The sequence below is a fragment of the Macaca thibetana genome, chromosome 11 (genome assembly GCF_024542745.1).
Source record: "Macaca thibetana thibetana isolate TM-01 chromosome 11, ASM2454274v1, whole genome shotgun sequence".
NCBI lineage: Eukaryota > Metazoa > Chordata > Mammalia > Primates > Cercopithecidae > Macaca > Macaca thibetana.
The window spans coordinates 53,825,345-53,847,863 of NC_065588.1; the positions used below are offsets into that span (position 1 = coordinate 53,825,345).

At 51.6% G+C, this 22,519-nt stretch overlaps 2 protein-coding genes across 7 annotated transcripts in view; one reads left to right on the forward strand and one right to left on the reverse strand.

The window, feature by feature from the left end:
- Window positions 1-1,347: 1,347 nt before the first annotated feature.
- On the forward strand, window positions 1,348-8,780 carry MBD6 (methyl-CpG binding domain protein 6). Of its 6 annotated transcripts, none has more exons than XR_007717582.1 (14): window positions 1,348-1,616; window positions 2,684-2,747; window positions 2,939-3,075; window positions 3,379-3,481; window positions 3,612-3,774; window positions 4,006-5,046; window positions 5,224-5,885; window positions 6,161-6,314; window positions 6,503-6,672; window positions 6,798-7,214; window positions 7,320-7,372; window positions 7,600-7,663; window positions 7,814-8,305; window positions 8,566-8,780. XR_007717582.1 is itself a non-coding variant. In XM_050747261.1 (13 exons), exons 3-13 carry the CDS (start codon window positions 2,963-2,965, stop codon window positions 7,886-7,888), a joined length of 3,015 nt encoding a protein of 1,004 aa, XP_050603218.1. In that variant the 5' UTR covers window positions 1,348-1,616; window positions 2,684-2,747; window positions 2,939-2,962; the 3' UTR covers window positions 7,889-8,780. The 6 variants fall into 6 exon arrangements, 4 of the variants coding, with proteins under 4 accessions (XP_050603218.1, XP_050603222.1, XP_050603219.1 ...); XR_007717583.1 differs by having other exon boundaries at window positions 7,814-7,983; XM_050747261.1 differs by having other exon boundaries at window positions 7,814-8,780.
- A 158-nt stretch (window positions 8,781-8,938) lies between these two features.
- Window positions 8,939-22,519, reverse strand: part of DCTN2 (dynactin subunit 2) — a 76,159-nt gene continuing 62,578 nt past the window's right edge. The window contains exons 4-15 of the mRNA XM_050747337.1: window positions 14,371-14,467; window positions 14,106-14,167; window positions 13,682-13,780; window positions 12,916-13,076; window positions 12,577-12,721; window positions 11,860-11,925; window positions 11,606-11,644; window positions 11,353-11,430; window positions 11,192-11,263; window positions 10,844-10,946; window positions 10,642-10,733; window positions 8,939-9,396 (exon numbers count right to left, since the gene is read on the reverse strand). Coding sequence (XP_050603294.1) covers window positions 9,310-9,396; window positions 10,642-10,733; window positions 10,844-10,946; window positions 11,192-11,263; window positions 11,353-11,430; window positions 11,606-11,644; window positions 11,860-11,925; window positions 12,577-12,721; window positions 12,916-13,076; window positions 13,682-13,780; window positions 14,106-14,167; window positions 14,371-14,467 — 1,101 coding nt within the window. The 3' untranslated portion in view covers window positions 8,939-9,309. The remainder of the gene's footprint in view (window positions 9,397-10,641; window positions 10,734-10,843; window positions 10,947-11,191; window positions 11,264-11,352; window positions 11,431-11,605; window positions 11,645-11,859; window positions 11,926-12,576; window positions 12,722-12,915; window positions 13,077-13,681; window positions 13,781-14,105; window positions 14,168-14,370; window positions 14,468-22,519) is intronic.

Consider the following 22,519-nt stretch of genomic DNA (forward strand, 5'->3'; position numbering starts at 1 on the left):
GAACCCTGGTGGCGTATGTTGCAGTGACCGAGATCGCGCCACTGCACTCCAGCCTGGGTGACAGAGCGAGACTACGTTTCACCGAAAACTAAAAACAAATAAAAAAACCGGGGTGGTCTAGCCCCGTAAATCTCCCAAAAGGGGCCGAGGTACTGGAATCCCTTGGTAGTCATTTTCCGCTTCTCTCACAACAGCGCCCTTGACTTTTACCTTGGAGTTGCTAAGCCCTCAGCCTGCCAGAAGTCATGTATTTTACCCAGTGGACCCAATTCTGTTTGGCCACCTATTTTCCCCCACTGTACTCTTACGGCTTTCTCCAATACCAAGACCCTCTCTTGCTGTACCAGACAGCAAGTCCTGTGACTCCCTGCTGTGAGGAGCGCGGCACAGGCCTGCCTCCTAGGTGTTCGGGTCGAGATTTACAGCGGAGTCTCATCCTGGGACGTGTAAGTGCACTTCAGCGCAGGACCGCCGTGGACTGGGGAGACCGGGGCTGCGATTTTAGCCTCAACTCCCCCTCACTTACCAAGGGATCTTACCGTCCTTGTTTGGAAATTAACGAGTTGTAAGGGTAAAATGAGAACCATGAACTTGGAGGCAACTTGAACAAAAGTAAAACGCACCACGCAGAATGCAAAGTATTTTTCTTGTGCCTTGAAAACAGAGGCCATGTGGTGGCCTGTTACATATCCTGTCATACCCTCATGGGGGCAGCCAGAGTTTAAGTAGAAACTGTCACAAGGCCGGTTGTGACTGGAGTGGTGTGTCTGTGACAGGTCTTTGGTTAGGCTGCTCCGTTGCTCCACACCTCCATTTCCCCTCTGAAAATGGGGGTGGTGTGGGGGGTGGACCAGATGGTCTCTCCTGGCCTAAAGACAGACCAGGTTGTCAGTGACAGGCAGAGGTCATGTGACTTGACAGGCCGAGGTCGTGTTGTGACATGTTGACCTGGAGAGGCGGGTCAAGTCCCAGCACACTACCCGGGAAGCCTTTGGGGCGGGGCAGGGCAAGTCGCGACTTTCATCTTTCGGGCCTGGCCCCTCCCGGACCTGGCATTCCTGGCTCCCGCAACAGACTGTGGCTTTGGAAGGGGCCCCTCCCCGAGGAGGGCTGGGATTGGCCACCAGTGGCCTGGGAAGAGGCGCAGATCCTTCCGCGGAGGGAGGGGGGCCGCGTGGGGTGTTTGTTCTCTTGGGGATTAATGGGGGGTTGTGGGGGAGGGGTAGGCGCGCTCCCGCATGCGCACTGCGGCCCCTCCAGTTGGCTCGTCGCTGTCCGCTGGGCGGGGGCCCGGCCCCGCCCCTCTCCCGTCCGGGCAGCGGCGGAGGCGGCGGTGGCTGCGGCGGTGGCTGCGGCAGCGACGGCGGCGGCGGCGGCAGCGGCAGCAGCCTGCGCAGTGCCTTCTGGGAACGGAATCCCCAGGGCTGCCCCTGGCCCCCATGGCGCATGCGCGGGAGGCCGCTCGGTGATCCGCGGCGGCGGCAGCGGCGCTTCCTGCTAGGACCGGCCGGGGCCGTACCGGAGGCTCGGGCTCCACCGACCCTCCTCCCACCCCCTCCCACTCACTCTCTGGGCCGCGACTGCGCAGGGCGGGGCCGGCCGAACCATGGGCCGCGGTGAGTGCGGGGCCCGGCCCCCCCACCCCGCCCCTCCCCCTCCCCTCCCCTCCTGTCCCTACCCTCTGCCCCCTCCGCGTCCTCTCGGCCCCTTTCCCCGGCCCCATCCCCACTCCCCCGCCCTCACCTGCCCCCGCCGCTTCTCCCTCTCACTGCCTGACTTCTGCCTTCTTCACCGCCCTCCCCTCAGTGCTTCGCCCACCCTCCGCCCGCCCTCTCCCCAAGTTCCTTCCTACTTCGTGCGCCTTCCCCTCCTCCTCAAGCTGAGGGAAGCAGTCTGGGTGACAGGGCGCCTTGTTATGAGAGGGAAAGTTTGGAAGCCGCCAGTGTGGGGTGGGAGCGATGGTGAGTCTGGGGAGGATACCTGCAGGTTGGAGGGGCTTCCCCTCCTATCGGAGGATAGGCTCTCTTGGAGATATCGGAGAACAGGCTCTTTTGGAATCAGTGGGATAGGAGGTTCTGAATCTCTTTGCCTTAGGCTTGAGGGAAAATCAGGAGCTTCTCAGGATCCTGGGAAAAGACTGAGCTGTGATCCTCACCTTTTAAGACCCGAATGAACTAGATCAGCGATTGTCTGATGGAGCAGGCATGGGGGGAGTTCTGCTGGTACCACCCCAGCGGGCAGTTGGGCAATTGCCTGGTGACCTGTGGGGCAATCTGTACTTTTTATATCATCTTCCTGGGTAGGGAACGACAGGAGCCAGACACTCTGGGAAACTTCCTAGTGGCCTAGCATTATGGGAATGTGCCCATACTCCTGGTTGAAGTCTTCAATTCCGAATGGACGGAGGCCTTGCCCTTCATATGCCTAAGAATTGTGCTAGACTTTCTTGGTCCCAGGGAGCTGAGGTTCTGACCCTCAGGTCCCTAGGGACTGGGCTTGGAAAGGATGGTTGTAGACTAAGCCAGCAGATCCCCGAGGTCTTTATAGGCGCTTGCCTCACATTGTTAAGGATTTTTCTCTTGAGAGGATGTAAGGATCTTTCTCTTGAGAGGGTGCTGGGCTGTGGTGCTCTTCAGAGTTGGGCAGACTCCTGATAGTCCCATCTCTCTACTTTGCGTTGCAGGTGTGGGCTAAGCTGGTGGCCCCGGCTTTAGACTGGACCCCACAATGTTTGCAGAGATGTTCAGGTAGCTGTGGTGATATGGCAGAGGACTCCTCATTCTCCCTCCCAGCTCTCTGAGGGGTTCCCCTTGCTCCTCTGGGGCTTTCCCTGAGTTTTCTTGGGTCTCCCCACAACCTTTGCCTTCCTGGAGTTCTCCCTCAGGTACCTCGCCCAGTTTAATCCTCCTAGTGCCTACATGGATGTCTGTGTTATCAGGCACGCGGGAGCTGATTACACACAATGAATGGGGGCAATGAGAGCAGTGGAGCAGACAGAGCTGGGGGCCCTGTGGCCACATCTGTCCCCATCGGCTGGCAGCGCTGTGTGCGAGAGGGTGCTGTGCTCTACATCAGGTACGGATCTTCCCAGGTCCCCAAGCTCTGCCACTCCAGTTGCCCGGGTTTTCTTTCTTCCGCTTCTCCTCTCAGCTCAGCTCTCTGGTACCCGATTGCTCTCCTCTCTTCCCCTTCCTTCCTCAGCCTTTTTGCTTTCTGTAGCTCTTGGCCTTTGAATCCATTCTCCCTCTTTCTGTGTCTTCCCACATTCCTTACCCTCTGTTCTTCTAGGAGGATCTGTAACTTAAGCACTGTGCTTTAGGAGTATTGCCTGATTCACTGCCAGCTAACGCCATGTCCTCTGACCCTGTCCTCTTCCAGTCCAAGTGGCACAGAGCTGTCTTCCTTGGAGCAAACCCGGAGCTACCTCCTCAGCGATGGGACCTGCAAGTGCGGTCTGGAGTGTCCACTTAATGTCCCCAAGGTCAGAGTGGTGAGGGGTGCCTGAGAGTACAGAGATAAGCTAAAAGTCTTAATGCAAATCACTGACTGAGGTAGCCCTTTCCACAGATTCCAGCCCCTCAGGGTCCCTGTCCTTGCTTTCCACCTTACAGGTTTTCAACTTTGACCCTTTGGCCCCGGTGACCCTGGGTGGGGCTGGGGTGGGGCCAGCATCAGAGGAGGACATGACCAAGCTGTGCAACCACCGGCGGAAAGCTGTTGCTATGGCAACTCTGTACCGCAGCATGGAGACCACCTGCTCACACTCTTCTCCTGGTGAGTCTTCTGCCACTTTACAGAAGACGGAGGAAAACCTAAGGGCTTGGAAGGCTGGTGGTGGGAGTTCCATGAGAGAGAGCAAAGAGAAAGGGGAGTGGGTGGGGAGCTACGTGGTGAGAGGAGGGCACAGGGAGGTTGGGAACTTGTGGGAGATGGGACTAATGAAGACAAAAGAAAGTTTTTGGAAGGGGAGCCACAGGCTGACCCTTCATTTTTCATTTATTGCAGGAGAGGGAGCGAGCCCCCAAATGTTCCACACTGTGTCCCCAGGGCCCCCCTCTGCCCGCCCTCCCTGTCGAGTTCCTCCTACAACTCCACTTAATGGGGGTCCTGGCTCCCTTCCCCCAGAACCACCCCCAACTTCCCAGGCTTTCCCCACTCTAGCAGGCCCTGGGGGGCTTTTCCCACCAAGGCTTCCTGACCCAGTCCCTTCTGGGGGCAGTAGCAGCCCCCGTTTCCTCCCAAGGGGCAATGCCCCCTCTCCAGCCCCACCTCCTCCACCTGTTATCAGCCTCAATGCTCCCTCATACAACTGGGGAGCTGCCCTCAGATCCAGCCTGGTACCCTCTGACCTGGGCTCTCCTCCAGCCCCTCATGCTTCCTCCTCACCACCTTCAGACCCTCCTCTCTTCCACTGTAGTGATGCCTTAACACCCCCTCCCCTGCCCCCGAGCAATAATCTTCCCGCCCACCCTGGTCCTGCCACTCAGCCACCAGTGTCTTCAGCCACTATGCACCTGCCCCTGGTCTTGGGGCCCCTGGGAGGGGCCCCCACGGTGGAGGGGCCTGGGGCACCCCCCTTCCTTGCTAGCAGCCTACTCTCTGCAGCGGCCAAGGCACAGCATCCCCCACTACCCCCTCCCAGCACTTTACAGGGCCGAAGGCCCCGTGCCCCGGTGCCCTCAGCTTCCCACTCCTCATCACTTCGTCCCTCTCAGCGTCGTCCCCGCAGACCCCCTACTGTATTTCGATTGCTAGAAGGGAGAGGCCCTCAAACCCCTAGACGGAGCCGTCCTCGGGCCCCTGCTCCTGTCCCCCAACCCTTTTCTCTCCCAGAGCCATCCCAACCAATTCTCCCTTCTGTGCTGTCCCTGCTGGGACTCCCCACCCCTGGCCCTTCCCACTCTGATGGAAGCTTTAACCTTTTGGGGTCAGATGCACACCTTCCTCCTCCCCCAACCCTCTCCTCAGGGAGCCCTCCCCAGCCCAGGCACCCTATCCAGTCCTCCCTGCCTGGGACCACCAGTGGCAGCCTCAGCAGTGTGCCAGGTATGTGAGTGTTGTGGAGCCCTTCCTCATCCTGGATGGAAAGAGGCAGCCAAGGCATTTAGGGGAATGTTCAGAGAGCTCTTTGAGGGTTTTCTGGGTTGGGGGCAGGGAGGTTGGCTTCTTTGGATGCTGGGAGAAAGGGCCTCCCTTGAGCTGAATTTCTCTCCTCTTTTACAGGTGCCCCTGCCCCACCAGCTGCCTCCAAAGCCCCGGTAGTCCCCAGCCCTGTGCTTCAAAGCCCATCCGAAGGGCTGGGGATGGGGGCGGGCCCGGCCTGCCCTCTGCCTCCCCTGGCTGGTGGAGAGGCTTTCCCTTTCCCCAGCCCAGAGCAGGGCCTGGCACTGAGTGGAGCTGGCTTCCCTGGGATGCTTGGGGCCTTGCCTCTCCCTCTGAGTCTGGGGCAGCCTCCACCTTCTCCATTGCTCAACCACAGTTTATTTGGTGTGCTGGCTGGGGGAGGAGGACAGCCTCCTCCTGAGCCCCTGCTACCCCCACCAGGAGGACCTGGTCCTCCCCTAGCCCCAGGAGAGCCTGAAGGGCCTTCGCTTTTGGTGGCTTCCTTGCTTCCTCCACCACCCTCAGACCTTCTTCCACCTCCTTCAGCACCTCCCAGCAACCTCCTTGCCTCTTTCCTGCCCCTGTTGGCTCTGGGCCCCACAGCTGGGGATGGGGAGGGATCTGCAGAGGGAGCCGGGGGTCCAAGTGGGGAGCCATTTTCAGGCTTGGGAGACCTGTCGCCCCTACTTTTCCCCCCACTTTCAGCCCCCCCTACCCTCATAGCTTTAAATTCTGCGCTGCTGGCTGCCAGCCTGGATCCCCCCTCGGGGACACCCCCCCAGGTGAGGATGGGGGTGAGTAGCTGGGACAGAACACAACGTAGAATGAGAGATGGGAGCTGGGAATCAAAAGCTTTCAGTTTCATTCCTGAGCTCTTCCTTGGGGCCTTTGGGGACGCCTTAGTTCTTGGCTGGGGGTAGGATGACTACAAGAATTGGGTCTGTATTTAATAAGCATGGCTTATCTCACTTGAGGCTTCAGTCAGATAGTGGATGTGAAAGCACTATAAATCTGTTGAGTATTTTACACACGTGTTAGAATCATTCTTTTTTCTTAGCCCTGTGTCCTGAGTGCCCCCCAACCTGGACCACCTACCTCCAGTGTCACCACGGCAACTACTGACCCGGGAGCCTCCTCTCTGGGCAAGGCCCCCTCCAACTCAGGGAGACCCCCCCAACTCCTTAGCCCTCTGCTGGGTGCCAGCCTGCTGGGTGAGTCTGAGGGAGTGTGAATTCACACTCTTGGTGTGAAAAAGCAGCCGTAAAACTTGGGAGTAGTGGCTGAATAAATTGGGGAAGAAAGTCTTTGGCCACTGGATAAAGCCTAAAGAGAATAGTAGGGTCTGCTCAGCCTAATTGGTTTGCCTAGGGAGAGACCCCTGACTATAATTTCTCAACAGGTGACCTGTCTTCGCTGACCAGCAGCCCTGGAGCCCTCCCTGGCCTGTTGCAGCCTCCTGGCCCTCTTCTCTCTGGCCAGTTGGGGCTGCAGCTCCTCCCTGGGGGGGGAGCTCCTCCACCCCTCTCAGAGGCTTCTAGTCCCCTAGCCTGCCTGCTACAGAGTCTCCAGGTGAGGGTGTGGGCATGTGTTTGTCAGGGAGATAATTTTTTCTCAAACTGGAAATTTAGGGTTTTCTGAGTTATAGCAGAAGAGGGACCGTATTTGGGATTGACTGAGAACTTATTTTTTGCCAGCAGATCCCTCCAGAGCAGCCAGAAGCCCCCTGTCTACCCCCTGAGAGCCCCGCCTCAGCCCTCGAACCAGAGCCTGCCCGGCCTCCCCTCAGTGCCTTAGCCCCACCCCACGGTTCTCCCGACCCCCCAGTCCCTGAACTGCTCACTGGGAGGGGGTCAGGGAAACGGGGCCGGAGGGGAGGAGGGCGACTTAGGGGCATTAATGGTGAGGCCAGGCCAGCCCGGGGCCGAAAGCCTGGCAGCCGGCGGGAGCCTGGCCGACTGGCCCTCAAATGGGGGACACGTGGTGGCTTCAATGGACAAATGGAAAGGTCCCCAAGAAGAACCCACCATTGGCAGCATAATGGGGAGCTGGCTGAAGGGGGTGCTGAGCCCAAGGATCCACCCCCTCCTGGGCCCCATTCTGAGGACCTTAAGGTGAGTGCAGAGTGCTGGCAGTCTGGGCTCAGGGGCTCTGAGGAAAGGCTGAGGCTGTGGTACCTTTTTCGAAATTTCCCACACACACAGTCCATCTTTTCTCAGGTGCCCCCGGGAGTAGTCAGAAAGTCTCGTCGTGGCCGTAGGAGAAAATACAAGTGAGTGATGGGCCTACTATAGTGCTGGCCTTTGCCTACTTCTTTTTGGTTTGGACAGTTCTAATGTCCAAATAGTGGCTTGGTTTTCAAAAGGGCAGATACTTATTTGAATATGAGTAAGGATATTATGCCTTTACTATCCAAATGTAAAAAGTTTCCCACCCAAACTTCTGAAATTCACCTGGTGCTTGGGAGCTGTTGCTGATCATCTGTGCCCCTTATTGCAGCCCTACGCGGAACAGCAATAGTTCCCGCCAGGACATTACCTTGGAACCCAGCCCTACAGCCCGAGTAAGTGTGTGTTTGGGTGGGTGGGTGTATGGGTAGGGTATAAGCGATGAGGCAACAGGAGTAAAGGAGGGTTAGAGGGAGTGGGGAGAAAAGACGACTTCCTGATACCTAGCAATTGACCACTTCTTTCAACTTCTCCTCTGGTATTAGGCGGCTGTCCCTCTGCCTCCCCGGGCCCGCCCTGGCCGTCCTGCCAAAAACAAGAGGAGGAAACTGGCCCCATAGCAGCCATACCTGGAGCTGGATCTAACCCTGATTGGGGAGAGCTGAGTGCTGAGCCTTGGGAGCCCCTGCCAGCCACCTGCACCTGTGGACAGTGGGTGGGGGCACTACTCCCCACTCAGAGCACAAATGCAACTCCTTCCCTACAATCCCATCCTGAGCCATTGCAGGGGGCAGGGAAGTTCAACCCCTCCCCCCCAAGCCATGTCACTGAAAAGGCCTGGGGGGGGATGGTATGTGGCCCTTTCCCCACCAGGCGCTAAAGACCCTTCCCCAGGTCTTTTATTTGTTTAAGTTATTTTTGCACAAATGACTCTTTTATATTTAATTCGATTTCATTGCCTCCCTTCTTAAAGCCAACAGGCTCAGTTTACAAACCTGTGAGCTACTGTTGGCTGCTGCCCTCCTTCCCAGTGAAAGGTACAAAGCAATAAGCATCATGCATCCTCCCCTTACCCCTCCAACACCCCTCTGCCTCTGGCTCAGGTTGCTCAAAGCACAGATCCCCTCTTACCCCTGTCCCCAGGTTTGAAACACATAGCCTCATTTCAAGGTGTAGCCAGGTTCCCCCCACTTTCCTCTGGGATATAAAAAAGGGGGTAAGGGGGCAAAGAGAGCCCTCTGGGCCTCTCCTCCCATACACACTACACTGCCCCTTCTCCCCCCATCAAAACGCTCAGAGACGTTGTGATGATGCGACTGAGGATTATGCAACGTGGTCCAACCGGAGCGGCCAGCATGACCAGCTGTCCAGGGGCTGCCTCCTGCCTTTTCTTTTGTAAAGACAAGACCCTTGGGAGTTTTAATTCTGTTTTGTACTTGCCCTATGGGGCCTCCACTGCTTTTCTATGGGAGACACTCTTAATTTAACAGATGAGAATATTTTGAACCTCTGGCTCTGGCTCTGTACTCATTTTTTATTTAGTTCTTTGGTAAGAACAGGTTACAATTTAAATCCATCTGTTGTAGTATAGAGTGGCTTAGACTGCCTGTTACGATGAATGCCTATGTCCTAGTGCTGCTTCCTCCCCAGGAAACACAGCAGAGGCCACACAGAGTACAACAGCATTTAATGGTCAGAAAGAGTTGTACAGTATTAGAGTCAGCCACAGAAGCTGTGTTGGAGGACAAGACCCAATCCTTCCCCACACCAGGCAAAGCAATATTGGACATGAGCTGGCATGTGACTGGGCCCACGTCCTTATCCCCCAGGCCTGAGGGGAGACCACCTTCTAATAACCAACCCCTAGCTACCACTCTATTCATCAGGGGAGGGGTGTAAACCCCACATGCAAGAAGAACCCTTGCCCCCAGTGTCAAATGGGATGGGGATGCTAGAGTTACAGTAAAGGGGAAACCCTATGTAAGCTGTTAACAGTTCACAGGGGTAGGGATTACCCCTGTTCTCCAGCTCCCAAATGTGCTCACTTTCCCAGCTTCTTCATCCGTTCATCAATGCTGGCAAAGTTCCCCTCAACTGTGGCCAGGTTTTCACGCATGGTTGTCTGCACCTACAAAGTGGTAGAGAGGTTTTACTCTTTGTCAGGTCCAGATGCTTAACTGGATGAGGACCTGAAGGAATTCTCTGAGAGAAGACAAGAAATGGAAGCAGTTTGTGGGCCACAGAGGGGGGATGTTTATAGCACCAATTTTCAAGCTACCCTTAAGAGTACCACAGACCAAGCTCTCAGTGTGCCAAGCAGGCAGGACTCTTGAGAATTCCCATCCTGACTTCAACCAGAACAGTTTTTTAAAATGTTTTATGCAATGAGAGCTAAATAAGATTTTGTTGAAATGAGCGTTTCACTAGTTCAAAATGTTAGAAAACTGCTCTGGAGGAAGAGGATGTTATTCTAAGTCCTTATATATTTTTTCATTTATCTCAGTGATCCTGTGATTGATGCTGGTCTCTCGACTTTAATGCTCCTTCCAGCACTGAGAATAGTGCCTCCAACAGAAATTGTGGACTTGCGGCCAGGTGCGGTGGCTCACACCTGTAATCCCAGCACTTTGGGAGGCCGAGGCGGGTGGATCACTTGAGGTCAGGAGTTTGAGACCACCCTGGACAACATGGTGAAACCCCATCTCTACTAAAAAAAAACAAAAATTAGGTGTGGCATGTGCCTGTAATCCCAGCTACTCAATAGGCTGAGTCAGGAGAATCGCTTGAGCCTGGGAGGTGGAGGCTGCAGTGAGCTGAAATCGCGCCACTGCACTCCAGCCTGGGCAACAGAGCGAAACTCTTATCTTAAAAATAAAAAATAAAATAATAAAAAGAAATTGTGGACTTGCTGTGTGCCAGGCATTACTAAAAGAATGAAGGAACTAGGTGAGGCTCATTGTCCAGGGTCAGAAAGGAAGCAACAGAACCAGATTAGGGCCTGACTTCTAACTTCAAAGCCCAGATTCCTTCCAGTGTACTGTGCTTATCAGGGAGAGTAAAGCTGAGACGACAGAGGGAAAGAGTGGGGTTTTTTAAGAAAACATGTTCACTAGCCCCTAACAATTTGCCTATATTATTTCATCTCATCTACATAACTCTGAGGGAGGTATAATTTCCCAAATGGAAAGATGGAGGTTCATAGGTTAAATAAGTTGTCGAAGGGCCTTCACATTGAAAACAGGATGGGGACTCCAGACCAACCCCCTGCCACACCACCATGCTACAAAATAGGCTACAGCAGAACCCTATAACACTAGAGAACCTAGTTTGTACATGCTAGAAAAAGGAGGCAGATCAACAAAGGGGCACACACCTGGGTCAAGAGGGTGGTATTGTCCTTCAGGGAATTAGCAATCATCTGCTGGGTGGTATCCAAGTGTGTCAGGAGCTGACCAAACTGCATGGCTACAAAAGTAAGAAAAGTATGGTTGAGACTAGAATCCAAGACGAAGGAGGGGACCAAAAGTTGCCCATTTTTCAACTTCTCTTAGCACTCCTCGCAGCTGGCCTCCCACCTTGCTCGTGCAGCTGCTTGATGGTGACAAGTCTCTGCACCAGCTCAGGGAGGGTGGAGGCAATGGGGCTCCAGCGCTGTATAGTTTCATATAGCTGGTGCACCTGAAGGGACACAATAGGGCCCACAGGGGATGACTGAGGCAGCCAGGTCAGTAAGCACAGGCTGCTACTTCACCATAGTGGGGAAAAGGATCAAGTGGGCAGAGGGAAGCACTGCCCTGACATTGCCAGCTGATAAGAGCTTATGAAGATGGGGACCTGAGGAGTCAGTGTGTTCTCATGCTTTGACACTGCCACTCGGAGAACCTGAGGGAGTGGAAAGGAGATGGGAAAGGTGTCTTCCTGACCTTGCTTTGTGTATCTGCATCTTCCACAGAGGCTTTATGCTTGGCAATCTCGTTCACCTTTCCCAGGACACTCTGAAAACACAGATTTTAAGGTTGATAGGGCATCCAGGGCTTCCAAAGTCCCAAGCTATCCATAATTTAATTTTCCCTCCATTTAATACCTGTAGCCGAGCCTCTACTTGATCCAAAACTGCAAGGTCCAGGGCGCTCACCTTTGCTTGCAACAGCTCTACAGTCTCCTGGGGATAAGAGTTGGGACAAGCATTATGAAGAGGAAAGGATCAGACTAGGAAGAGGCCTCCCATATTCCACTAAATACATACATAGCTACAAACTCAAAAATAATCCTCAAAGCAAACCCAAAACCAATTATCCCCTCTGTAATCCAAACACTCCAGTTTCTTCCAAACTCACCATGAGACAGGCTCCCTGTAGACCTGCAGAAAGGGGATTCTGGTGGGAAAGGGAGGGAAGAAGTCAGTGGTCCTTGTATCTCCATGATTATCATCTTCTCCCATCTTTCCTGGTTCTAGCTGGGAACCCACTAGCTGATCCCTGTAACTGAAGCCCTTTGATGACTCCTCCCAGGCTTATGTGGAATGTCGTAGACCTTAAGGCCTAGAGTTGCAGGATCTAAGGCTCAGATTATGTACAGGAGAACACCTGACCTGAGCATCCTGATCACAACGTACAGCTGCCTCCAGCTCTGTCAGGCGCTTTTCAAGTTCTGCGACCTAGTGGGAGGAAGGAGGTGAGATTTGCCGTCTGCTTCCCTGCTGCTGCAGTGGGAGGAATACAATCCTGTTCTACTCTGCATGCCACTTGCCACCCCAAGGAACTCCTTTCCCTGGAACACATACTTAGCCACAATCTTAAAATCTTAACCAAAGGTAGATGGGCAAGGGAAACATAGAGAATGAGGCCAGGTAAAGCTGCTCATGCCTGTAATCCCCCCACTTTGGGAGGCCGAGGTGGGCGGATCATGAGGTCAGGAGATGGAGACCATTCTGGCTAACACGGTGAAACCCCATCTCCACTAAAAATACAAAAAATTAACCCAGCGTGGTGGTGGGCGCCTGTAGTCCCAGCTACTCGGGAGGCTGAGGCAGGAGAATGGTGTGAACCCCGGAGGCAGAGCTTGCAGTGAGCTGAGATAGCACCACTGCACACCAGTCTGGGCAACAGAGCAAGACTGTGTCTCGGGGAAAAAAAAAAAAAAAAGAAAGAAAAGAAAGAAACATACAGAATGAGGAATCAGAAGAGGAATCAAGAGGAATCAGAGGAATCAGAAGCCTTCCCAGCACTCTCTCCTTGGAGAGAGACAGGAAAATCTCTAGGGCCACGTCTCCCCTTGGCTTCCCAACCAACGCTGTATCCACACTTACTTTGGCAGCTTGAGAGAACTTGTCCTGCTCAGGCCGAGAGTGTAGTTCATAAGTGACAAGGCTGCTATCTGGGGGGATCCCAGTGGTTTTTCCCCCTGAGCCACCTTTGCTGTTCTTCGTTGCTTCCAGCTGCAGCAGTAGGCGCCTAGTTAGGAGACCGAGTAATAATATCATGACTGGAAGGAGGAGGGTCAGTCACTCTCCCTCACTTTTGGCTCATAATCAGCATTAAGAAACATCTAGGCCACTTCTCTGCCACTTAGCACCCCTGTCAGTAGCTGGCTGAATCCATCCACAACCCCAATCAGCAATGATTTTTCAACAAAGTAGGGTACCCACTTAGCCAGGGCGCCATCAGGGTCAGTAAGGTTGATTGCAGCATCTGGTCCCAGCAGCTTCTCCAGGTGGGAAGCAACCAGCTGCTGCTTCAGGGCTGCCAGCTGTTTAGCCAGCACCACAGGGGTCAGCTTCTCCTCTGTGGCTGACTCCTTCACTGTCGTCTAGTGTGAAAAAAGGTAGAATCGGGGGATGGCAAGAATGAATCAAAAAGCAAAAAAACAGGTCAAGCCCTTTACAGGTAGTTGTAGCTGGAGGTCACTGGGATGGTTTTTAGCGTGACAGACTGCCCACCTGTATGTTGCACTGCATACAGATGGATGCATATTTCTAAACTCTGGAAACCTTAGCCCCTTTATCAATGAGCTTAAGGAATCTTTCTATCTTTCTTTTGTTTTTCGAGATGGAGTATTACTCTGTCGCCCAGGTTGGAGTGCAGTGGCATGATCTCAGCTCACTGAAACCTCCGCCTCCTGAGTTCAAGCAATTCTCCTGCCTTAGCCTCCCGAGTAGCTGGGACTACAGGCATGTGCCGCCACACCTGGCTAATTTTTTGTATTTTTTAGTACAGATGGGGTTTCATCATGTTGGCCTGGCTGGTCTTGAACTCCTGACCTCAGGTGATCTGCCCGCCTTGGCCTCCCAAAGTGGCAGGATTACAGGCGTGACCACCGTGCCCGGCCAGGCAGGGAATCTTTCTCCTCTTGCTTGAGGTCTTCCTCTACTGTGTAAGTCACAACAGAGAGGGGAGAAGAGAGTTTGTAGTTACCTTGATTTTTTCAACTTCAGTTGTCAGCTCTTGGACCTCATGCAGTAGGCGCTGGTACTTTTGCTGGGGTGTCTCCTTCACTCCCAGACCCTCTCCAAGCTAGAGAGCAAGCACAGAGGGTAATGTTATACATCTCATTATAGGGAGCCTCAAGAATTCATCCACACCCTGGGCCTAAGTCATAAAGGTATCATATCCAATTGAGAATCCACAACACCCTAGTACCAGAGAACTGAGGATAGCCAGAGGGCTGGAGGCTCTCTAGAACAAACAGCAGTGGGGCAGAGGTTCCCTGGCTGCATCCTGCTGCTTCCTCAGGAACAGAGGAGAAACAGAATCCCACCTGTATCCCTTGATCTCCCTACTACATGTCTGCTAGATAGGGTCACTACACCATTCCCATCAACACACACACACAACAAACCATCTCATATTCTCCAGATTCATATCCTGTCCTCTTGGTTTTTCCAATACGATCTGAGAAATCTGCCAAGAAAAGAAGATGGAACTGAAGACCTGATCTAGGCCCAAGGCAGTCGTGGTCTTAGGTGACTGTCCGGGCTTCCATAAAAGATCTCCATGAGGGACCCCTTCCCCCGAGCACAAGTCACTAAGACCTTAGGACAGGAAACCACTTCTCATGCTTACCCTCCAGTCTTCCCCCCACCCAACTTCCAGTCCAGTCTCACCAAGTCCCTTTGTCCCCACTCTCTTGTCCTTGAACTTGTCATAGGCAGCATTAGGATTGACAATGATGTGTTCCACACTTGTGCTTGTCAGCTCCTCCTGCAAGAACAGGGAGTTTAGGACACAGACAGACTCATTCCCACTCTAGAACTTACTCTATCCCACAAAATCCCCAAACCATTAGGTGACTGGGCCCTACTTGTCCAAGGGGAAAGAAGGGTGGCTCTATTCCAAGGTGCATACCCAGGCTCAACCTAGGAAACTGAAGCTTCCTGGTAAATTTGGAGCCTCAGTTGTATAAATATTAACACCCTCATTCAACTGGGAACAGAGGGAGAATAACCTCCCCACCCTCTCTGTACATAAGCCTTCCCATCCCCCCACCCTACCCCTCCCAGTTGTCTGGCACACATCATGCACTCAAGGCAAGAAACCAACCTGACCTCTTTTAACCTCCCCCTCCCAAAAGTAAATCTCCTTGCCCGCTGAGCAAGTTCATTTTAATGCTAACCTCCTATCCTTGCTAGAAGGAAAGAGGAGGGAAGGCAGATAATCAAGCCACTAACCCTGAGTGTGAATGTTAGGACTTTAAACCTGCTGAAGGTAAGACACAGCTCTTAGTACAAAAAGAAGGCCAACAGAGGGCCTGACCAGAAGCCTGATTTCCAGGCTGCCATGAGGCCAGCAAATTCAGGGATAGGGAGAAGGGGCAAGGGCTTACTGGATTATCTTTATGGGACATCTCAGAAGCAACTAACATAGGCAATATCTGCTTGCCAAGAGTATCCATGGGCAAGAGCCACATGTAAGCTTTGAAATGGAGACAGCCCAGCATCTCTTCAGAGATGCTGCAGCACCTGATTTTTCTCCCTGACTCCTCTGCCGTGCTTTCAGCACTGAAGTTCTTCCAAAAACAGGGGACACAGTAGGTGGTAAAAGAGACTTCACCCTAGAAACTGAAGCAGAGAGGTTCCCTCCTTACTAGGTATCTACATGCTGTTCAGATTCCAGTGACAACAGCAAGACTGCACCAAGCACTCCTGACTGCATGTCCCTTTTTCAATTGTCAGAAGCCTGACAGCTCCCAACAGAGTACTGATGGAAGTAGAAGGGAGACCCAGGAGTCCTTTTCTGTTGGGGATGACATTTCCACCATCTACAGGAGGAAGGCAAAATGAACCTTCCTTCTTTCACCTAGAACAATGGTTCTCACCCCAGGCTGCATGTTAGAATCACTTAGAAATTTTTTTTTTTTTTTTTTTTTTTTTTTTTTTTTTTTTGAGGCGGAGTCTCGCTCTGTCGCCCAGGCTGGAGTGCAGTGGCCAGATCTCGGCTCACTGCAAGCTCCGCCTCCCGGATTTACGCCATTCTCCTGCCTCAGCCTCCTGAGTAGCTGGGACTACAGGCGCCCGCCACCTCGCCCGGCTAGTTTTTTGTATTTTTTAGTAGAGACGGGGTTTCACTGTGTCAGCCAGGATGGTCTCGATCTCCTGACCTCGTGATCCGCCCGTCTCGGCCTCCCAAAGTGCTGGGATTACAGGCTTGAGCCACCGCGCCCGGCCAGAAATTTTTTTTTTTTTTTAAGAGACAGCCAGGCAATGGCGGCTCAAGCCTGTCTGTAGTCCCAGCACTTTGGGAGGCCGAGGCGGGTGGATCATTTGGAATTCGGGTCCAAGTGATCCACCTGCCTTGGCTTCCCAAAGTTCGGCCAAGGCGGGTGGATCTCAGGAGTTCAAGACCAGCCTGGGCAACAGAGGGAAATCCCATCTCTATAAAAAATATAAAATAGCTGGGTATTGTGGCACATGCCTGTGGACCCAGCTACTCAGGAGGCTGAGGTGGAAGGGTCACTTAAGCCTGGCAGGTGGAGGTTGCAGTAAGCAGAGATCATGCCACTGCACTCCAGCCTGGGCAACAGAGTGAGACCCTGTCTCAAAAAAAAAAAAAAAGAGAAAAAGAGAGAGAAAAGAAAAAAAGAAAAGAAAAAGGCCTGGGCCCACTTCTAGAGATTCTAATCTGGGGTAGGGCCAGATGTCCAGGTGATTCTAACCTACAGCCAGGACTGAGAACCTCTGCCTCTGTGTAGGTATGTGGGGAGAGGGTGTGAGGGGGACATGGTGGGACATCATTGAGAAAGAAAAGCAGATAGAAGGAAGCTCCTTCCTTCATTTCTGCTCTATTAGTCAGAGCAGGAATCTGTGTGGGTGGCAGCTTTAAAAATAAGGGAAGAAGGGGGAAAGGACAAATTATCAACTTTGATCTTTACCTCTTCCTCAGGGAATTACTGGGCAAAGGGGCACAAGCTATAGATCAAGGGAAAAAAAAGGACTCAATGTCCCATATGCCAGTGCCCAGGGGAAGAGACATTTGAGTCCCAAATGATTATCTCTTTAACCTGTTCTGAAATGTTATGGCCAGAACACCCACCCATCTAATAGCTGTGTGGTCTCTGGCCTCTTATCAACTGAGAAGAGCTCAGGCTAAGGATAGACAACCATCTTCTCTGAAGTTCATACTCAGGAACATGCCACTTCTCCCTGTGAAAGCCCCAATCCAGGCCAATCCCACCCATCCTCTTTTGTTTAATCCTCTTAAAAAAGAGGAATGGGAGGCATAACCTACAGACCCAGGAAAAAAATTAATCATAGCTACCATTTGTTAAGCCCTTATTATGGGCGGGCACTATGCAGATGGGAGCCTACTTTCTTATTTATGTTCCTAAGTAGCGAAAGCAGGGAGTAAAAGAGGGTCAACACACAGACGGTGAGTCTCAGAGGTTCTGGACAGTCACAGGGACAGACAGCATTTTCATTCCTGCTGTGGGAGAGTGTCCTGGGCCAGTTGGGCTACCTGGCGCTGGCATCCTCTGGAGCCTCTCCAAGGCTGTGGCCTGGGGGCACACTCTAGTCCTCCAGTAGCACCTACTCCAGCAGTATCTTGAAGATCTGGGGCATGAATTGGGGGCAGTACAATTACAGTGACTTGTGAGATAGGAAAAGGCTGTGTGTGGGACTGAATAGAGGAACGAAAGATTTAGTAGAATCTAAAGGACAGAGAAACAACTGCTCATCATAGCACACCCCGTTAAAAAGCAGATGAAAGGTCAGGCTTCTTACCAGCTCCTTGTGGTTTCCCCAGAGGTGAGAAAATCAAAAGAGTTAAAAGGAAAGGGAGTGGGGGAATGGGGATGAGGGAGGGAAAAAAAAGACAAAATTGTTATTAGCAAATTGTCACATGCACTACATGACAGTCTTCAAACACACTGCACCACAGGGCCCCAGGGGAGCCTAGTGAAATTTAGGGGCCAAGAAATTTCAGCTGGGGTCACCATATACCCCAAGAGAAAGAACAGCATGAGACCCTTTTCCCTCTGGTGGTGAGGATGTCATGAAGCGTTGCCATTAACAGCAGCAGTTTAGGATCATCTGAAAACTAGGAGTTAGATGTTACAAGCCAGTGGCATGGAATAGGAAACTGGGGAGAGAAGGCTAAGGTGGCGGGGAAGCTATTAGAAATGGCAGAAGATGAAGCAGAAGTTAAAGAGATTCTTAGGACTTGTAGCTGATAGAGGGTCAATGATTCTCAGGAGAGGAGTTCCCCTTCTTAGTTCATGGCCCTTGTCTTCCTATCTCTTGGTTTCTCTAGCTGTGAAAAATCAGACATTTGGATGGCAGAATCAGTCGCAATGACAGCGATCAGGTAGGAAGTCTGATAAGACTTTAGGTGAGACAGAACAAAATATGTCAGGTACAGATGGTGAGTTTAAGGAATGATGAAGTACCTAAGTATAGATCCATTCTCATTTCCTCCTGCAAGGGAAGAGGCAGGGCTGCTCCTGGTCCCTCACGCAGCCTGGTACGTTTGCCTCCACCTTGAGTGGTTGATAACTCACTCCGCAGCTCCGAGGGATCCAGAGCAATTCTGCCATGATGGGTCCAGGGGACACTAAGATTCACAGCTACCAGCGCATGTGCAGAACATGTTTCTTCAACCCTCTGTTCACAAGATTCACAGGGGTTGGAGGGTAGACAAGGGGGAAGGGTGAGAGTATTTCCAAGAGGCCTTATTTGAGTTTGGGCAACATAGATAAGGCTCCCACTTCGAGGCAAGGCTGGTTTAGAACTGCCAGGAGGGGATATCCAGTGGTATGCCCTGCCTTTCCAGGAGCTCTGCTGATGGGCAGATGGAAGTGTGGAAGGTTGAGGATGGTGTGTGCATGTGAAAAAACATGGTGGGATTAAAAACAAGTGCTTCCTTTCACCAGTATTTCATCCAGATACCTCTGACCCATAACCTCTCCATTCCCTAGATGATGCTAGGGTCCCAGCCAAGATTCCTCTTTCCACCAGGCACAGTGTTTCATGTCTGTAATCCCAGCACTTTGGGAGGGCGAGGCGGGTGGATCACTTGAGGTCAGGAGTTTGAGACCAGCCTGGCCACCGTGGTGAAACCCCATCTCTACTAAAAATACAAAATTAGCCAGGTGTGGTGGTGGGCGCCTATAATCCCAGCTACTCGAGAGGCTAAGACAGGAGAATCATGTGAACCCGGGAGGTGGAGGTTGCAGTTGAACCCAGGAGGCGGAGGTTGTAGTGAGCCGAGATCAAGCCACTGCACTCCAGCCTGGGCAACAGAGTGAGACTCTGTCTCAAAAAAAAAAAAGATTACTCTTTCAGTTCAGGTTAGAGGTGGCTCCAGGTCCTGTCCTGTGGTCGAGGCTGGGATGTCTCTGCATAGAGTGGGCATAAGCACCCATTGCTGCACACATGCAAACACAAAGGAGAAGTACACACACTATACCTTTCTCTGATTTGTCCCACCAAGCTAAAACCAGCTTGGGAGAAACTCAAGGAGAAAGAGAAGACAATGGGCCATAAGCTCAAGTTCAAACCAAGTGGACTGGGCAGAATAGAGAGGACAGAAAATCAAAGAAAAGGAAAAGTGGTATATTAGTTTGCAGATAGTATATACCACCTCCAGGTCTGTCCTATGGGTGGGTTGAAGGATGATGAGATTTTAGGCATGATTCCTGCATAACCTGCAGTAGTACTAGTCACCTTGATTGGAAGATTTCAAGTGCCCTGACCCCGGGTGCCAGCTTACCTAGTATGTGACTCCCAGTCTCTTTCACTAACAGACTCCCAGACCCCCCAGGGCTGTTTGGCTAAGTGGCTATGCCTCAGAGGGCAAGATCTGAGGTTCTAAATCAGACAGGGAAAGTGGCCACTGCTATTCTCTGAGCCTATTCAGGCTATACACCAACACTGCAGCCAGGGTACTTCAAAATCATGATGACAAGGAAGATGGACAGAGCTGTAGAGTAAAACTGTCCGGGATGGATCAATATATTGCTGACCATCCATCCATCCATTGCGAAAGGAGGGGTGCAGAAACAGAAAGACTCACAAAAGCACAAATAATCCAAGTTATTATCTTACAATTGCATATAAACCTCCTTCTGATCCCATTTACATTTCTCTGAAGACCTAGCATAGGGGAATATTAAAATGAGTTTTTCCCAGAGATAATCCACATACAGCCAAGAACTGAGGACTGTGGCTGTCATCCCTTTTGTTCTCTATCCTTGTCTAGAATAGCTGAAAGTCGTTCCATAAAAAATATCTTCATTTGATCTTAGTCTGAGGAGGAGAAAGGCAACTCTCTTCTTACTCCAGCCACTAAATGCCTCATGTTCAAAAGCATTTATAGCCTCCATGCTTCTATCCCATCCTCCATTGGACAGTTTTACTCTGCAGACCTCACAAGGGGAAGAGACAATGATTCATGGATCATAGCTGTTTCTAACCCTTGATTAATGATCTTTAAACATAAGGCCATCAGGACCCTCAGTGACCCAGCCAGGGACTCACTGGAATTTAAAACGATTAGCTACAACAATAGCACAGTGGCAGAGCATTGCATGCGAGATGGCAGATGAAAAAAACATGCAGAGAAGAAGCATTGAATGGTCTTACTTGTGCAAACTAGTGTCCAGGCAAGGTGGTGAGGAGGGAGGATGGGGGAAGCATTAGGAAAAACTCAGGTAAGTTCAAGTGTGCCAACAGTCAATGAACACAATCAAGCATACTCCAGGATCTTCTAAACTGTAAGGAAGAGACCTACTGTTTCTCATCTCAGGAGTGTCCAGTAATATCTACCTTTTGGAGAAATGAAGCCTCTGCCAGGGCCACCTCAAACTATGGCTAGGTCATTTTTTCCCCTTTTACTGGGGGTAGTTACGCCATAAAGAGAGAAGCTAAATTGTTTCTAATGAGATTTTTCTTAATTTACTTCCCTTATTGCAGCAGTTCAAAAGCCATTAGCAGAAAGCCTTACCGACCCAAGGCAGGCGGTGGGCCCGGGGGTTAGGGTGGGGGTGTGTGTGGGTGGAATTCTATTTGGGAACTAGTTTTCCAAACATTTTAAGAAAAATCTCCAAGCAAGCCTATTGCCCCAATTAACCTGGCAGTGTCTGAAGTGCAAAGAGATCTTCTCAGATTGAGGAGGAAAGGGCTACAGCCTGCGCCCTTTCCTGGTCCATTCCTGTTCTAGAAGATTTTACTTCCTGATAAAATTGTTTTAAAGGGATAGTAGAAAAATCAGGATTGGCCAGGCACAGTTGGCTCACGCTTGTAATTCCAGCACTCTGGGAGGCCGAGGTGGGTGGATCACCTGAGGTCAGGGGTTCGAGATCAGTCAGCCAACATGGTGAAACCCTGTCTCTACTAAAAACACAAAAAAATAGCCGGGTATGGTGATGGACACCTGTAATTCCAGCTACTCGGGAGGCTGAGGCAGGAGAATCTCTTGAACTCGGGAGGTGGAGGTTGCAGTGAGCCAAGATCACACCATTGCACTCCAGCCTGGGCAAAAAGAGTGAAATTCCATCTCAAAAAAAAAAAAAAAAAAAAAAAAAAAAAAAAATTCAGGATCATCTGTAGCAAACTTTAAATCTTTTATGCTTTCCTCCCCCATCCTCCCCACTATGGGAATCGGAAAATGTTTATGTTTAAGTTAAATTAGCAATTTAAATCTTTAAGGGATGTCTAAGGACATTTTTCCTTCAGTAGCCCAATTTCTTCCACAGTGGAGGAATCTGAGGAAGAAAGTTATGGAGCAGTGGGGTCGACACAACTTGACTATTCCTTTAGACAGAAATCTGGAGACCTGGCTGGCATGGTAGCTTACGCCTGTAATCCCAGCACTTTGGGAGGCCAAAATGGCTGGATCACTTGAGGCCAGGAGTTTGAAACCAGCGTGGCCAACATGGTGAAATCCCATCTCTACTAAAAATACAAAAAGTTGGCCAGATGTGGTGGCGCATGCCTGTAATTCCAGCTACTCGGGAGGCTGAGGCAGGAGAATTGCTTGAACTGGGGAGGCAAAGGTTGCAGTGAGCCAAGATTGTGCCACTGCCCTCTGGCCTGGGGGAAAGAGTGAGACTCTGTCTCAAAAAATAGAAAGAAATCTGGAGACCCCCTGAAAGGTTCTACAAGAGGCTGTCCATATTGGTTGTCTCTAGGGAACAGAACTGAGTGGTGGTAGGCAGGGGTGGGAGGCAGATTTTTCACTACTTAGCCTTGAATCCTCTGTTCCCTGTGACCTACTTTAAAAACTGAGAAAATTAAAGTTGAAAATAATCTGAAGATTAAGGCAGAGAATGCTGTTGTCAGGGGTTAAGAAAGTGACTGAGGCTGGACACGGTGGCTTACGCCTGTAATCCCAGCACTTTGGGAGGCCAATGCAGGCGGATCACGAGGTCAGCAGATCGAGACCATCCTGGCTAACACGGTGAAACCCCATCTCTACTAAAAACACAAAAAAATTAGCCAGGCATGGTGGTGGGCATCCGTAGTCCCAGCTACTCGGGAGGCTGAAGCAGGAGAATGGCGTGAACCCGGGAGGTGGAGCTTGCAGTGAGCCAAGATCACACCACCGCATTCCACCCTGGCGACAGAGCGAGACTCCGTCTCAAAAAAATACACAAAAAAAAGAAGGTGACTGAAAATCTCATGGTTCAGCCACAAGACAGGTCATGTGCACTGTCACTCATACTAGGTCTTGGGCAGGTAGGCAGGAAACAGGCTGCTGGTGAGATCTCAGGCCTCATGGACATGACATTTCTAGATTATCTAAGCATACAATTCACTG

Excerpts from the sequence above, each read along its gene's own strand:
- MBD6 (XM_050747262.1), top strand. The coding sequence starts at position 2,963 with ATGAATGGGGGCAATGAGAGCAGTGGAGCAGACAGAGCTGGGGGCCCT. Across the intron at positions 5,047-5,223 it reads CAGCCTCAGCAGTGTGCCAG|GTGCCCCTGCCCCACCAGCT; the intron begins GTATGTGAGTGT and ends CCTCTTTTACAG. Across the intron at positions 7,373-7,599 it reads GGCCGTAGGAGAAAATACAA|CCCTACGCGGAACAGCAATA; the intron begins GTGAGTGATGGG and ends CCCTTATTGCAG.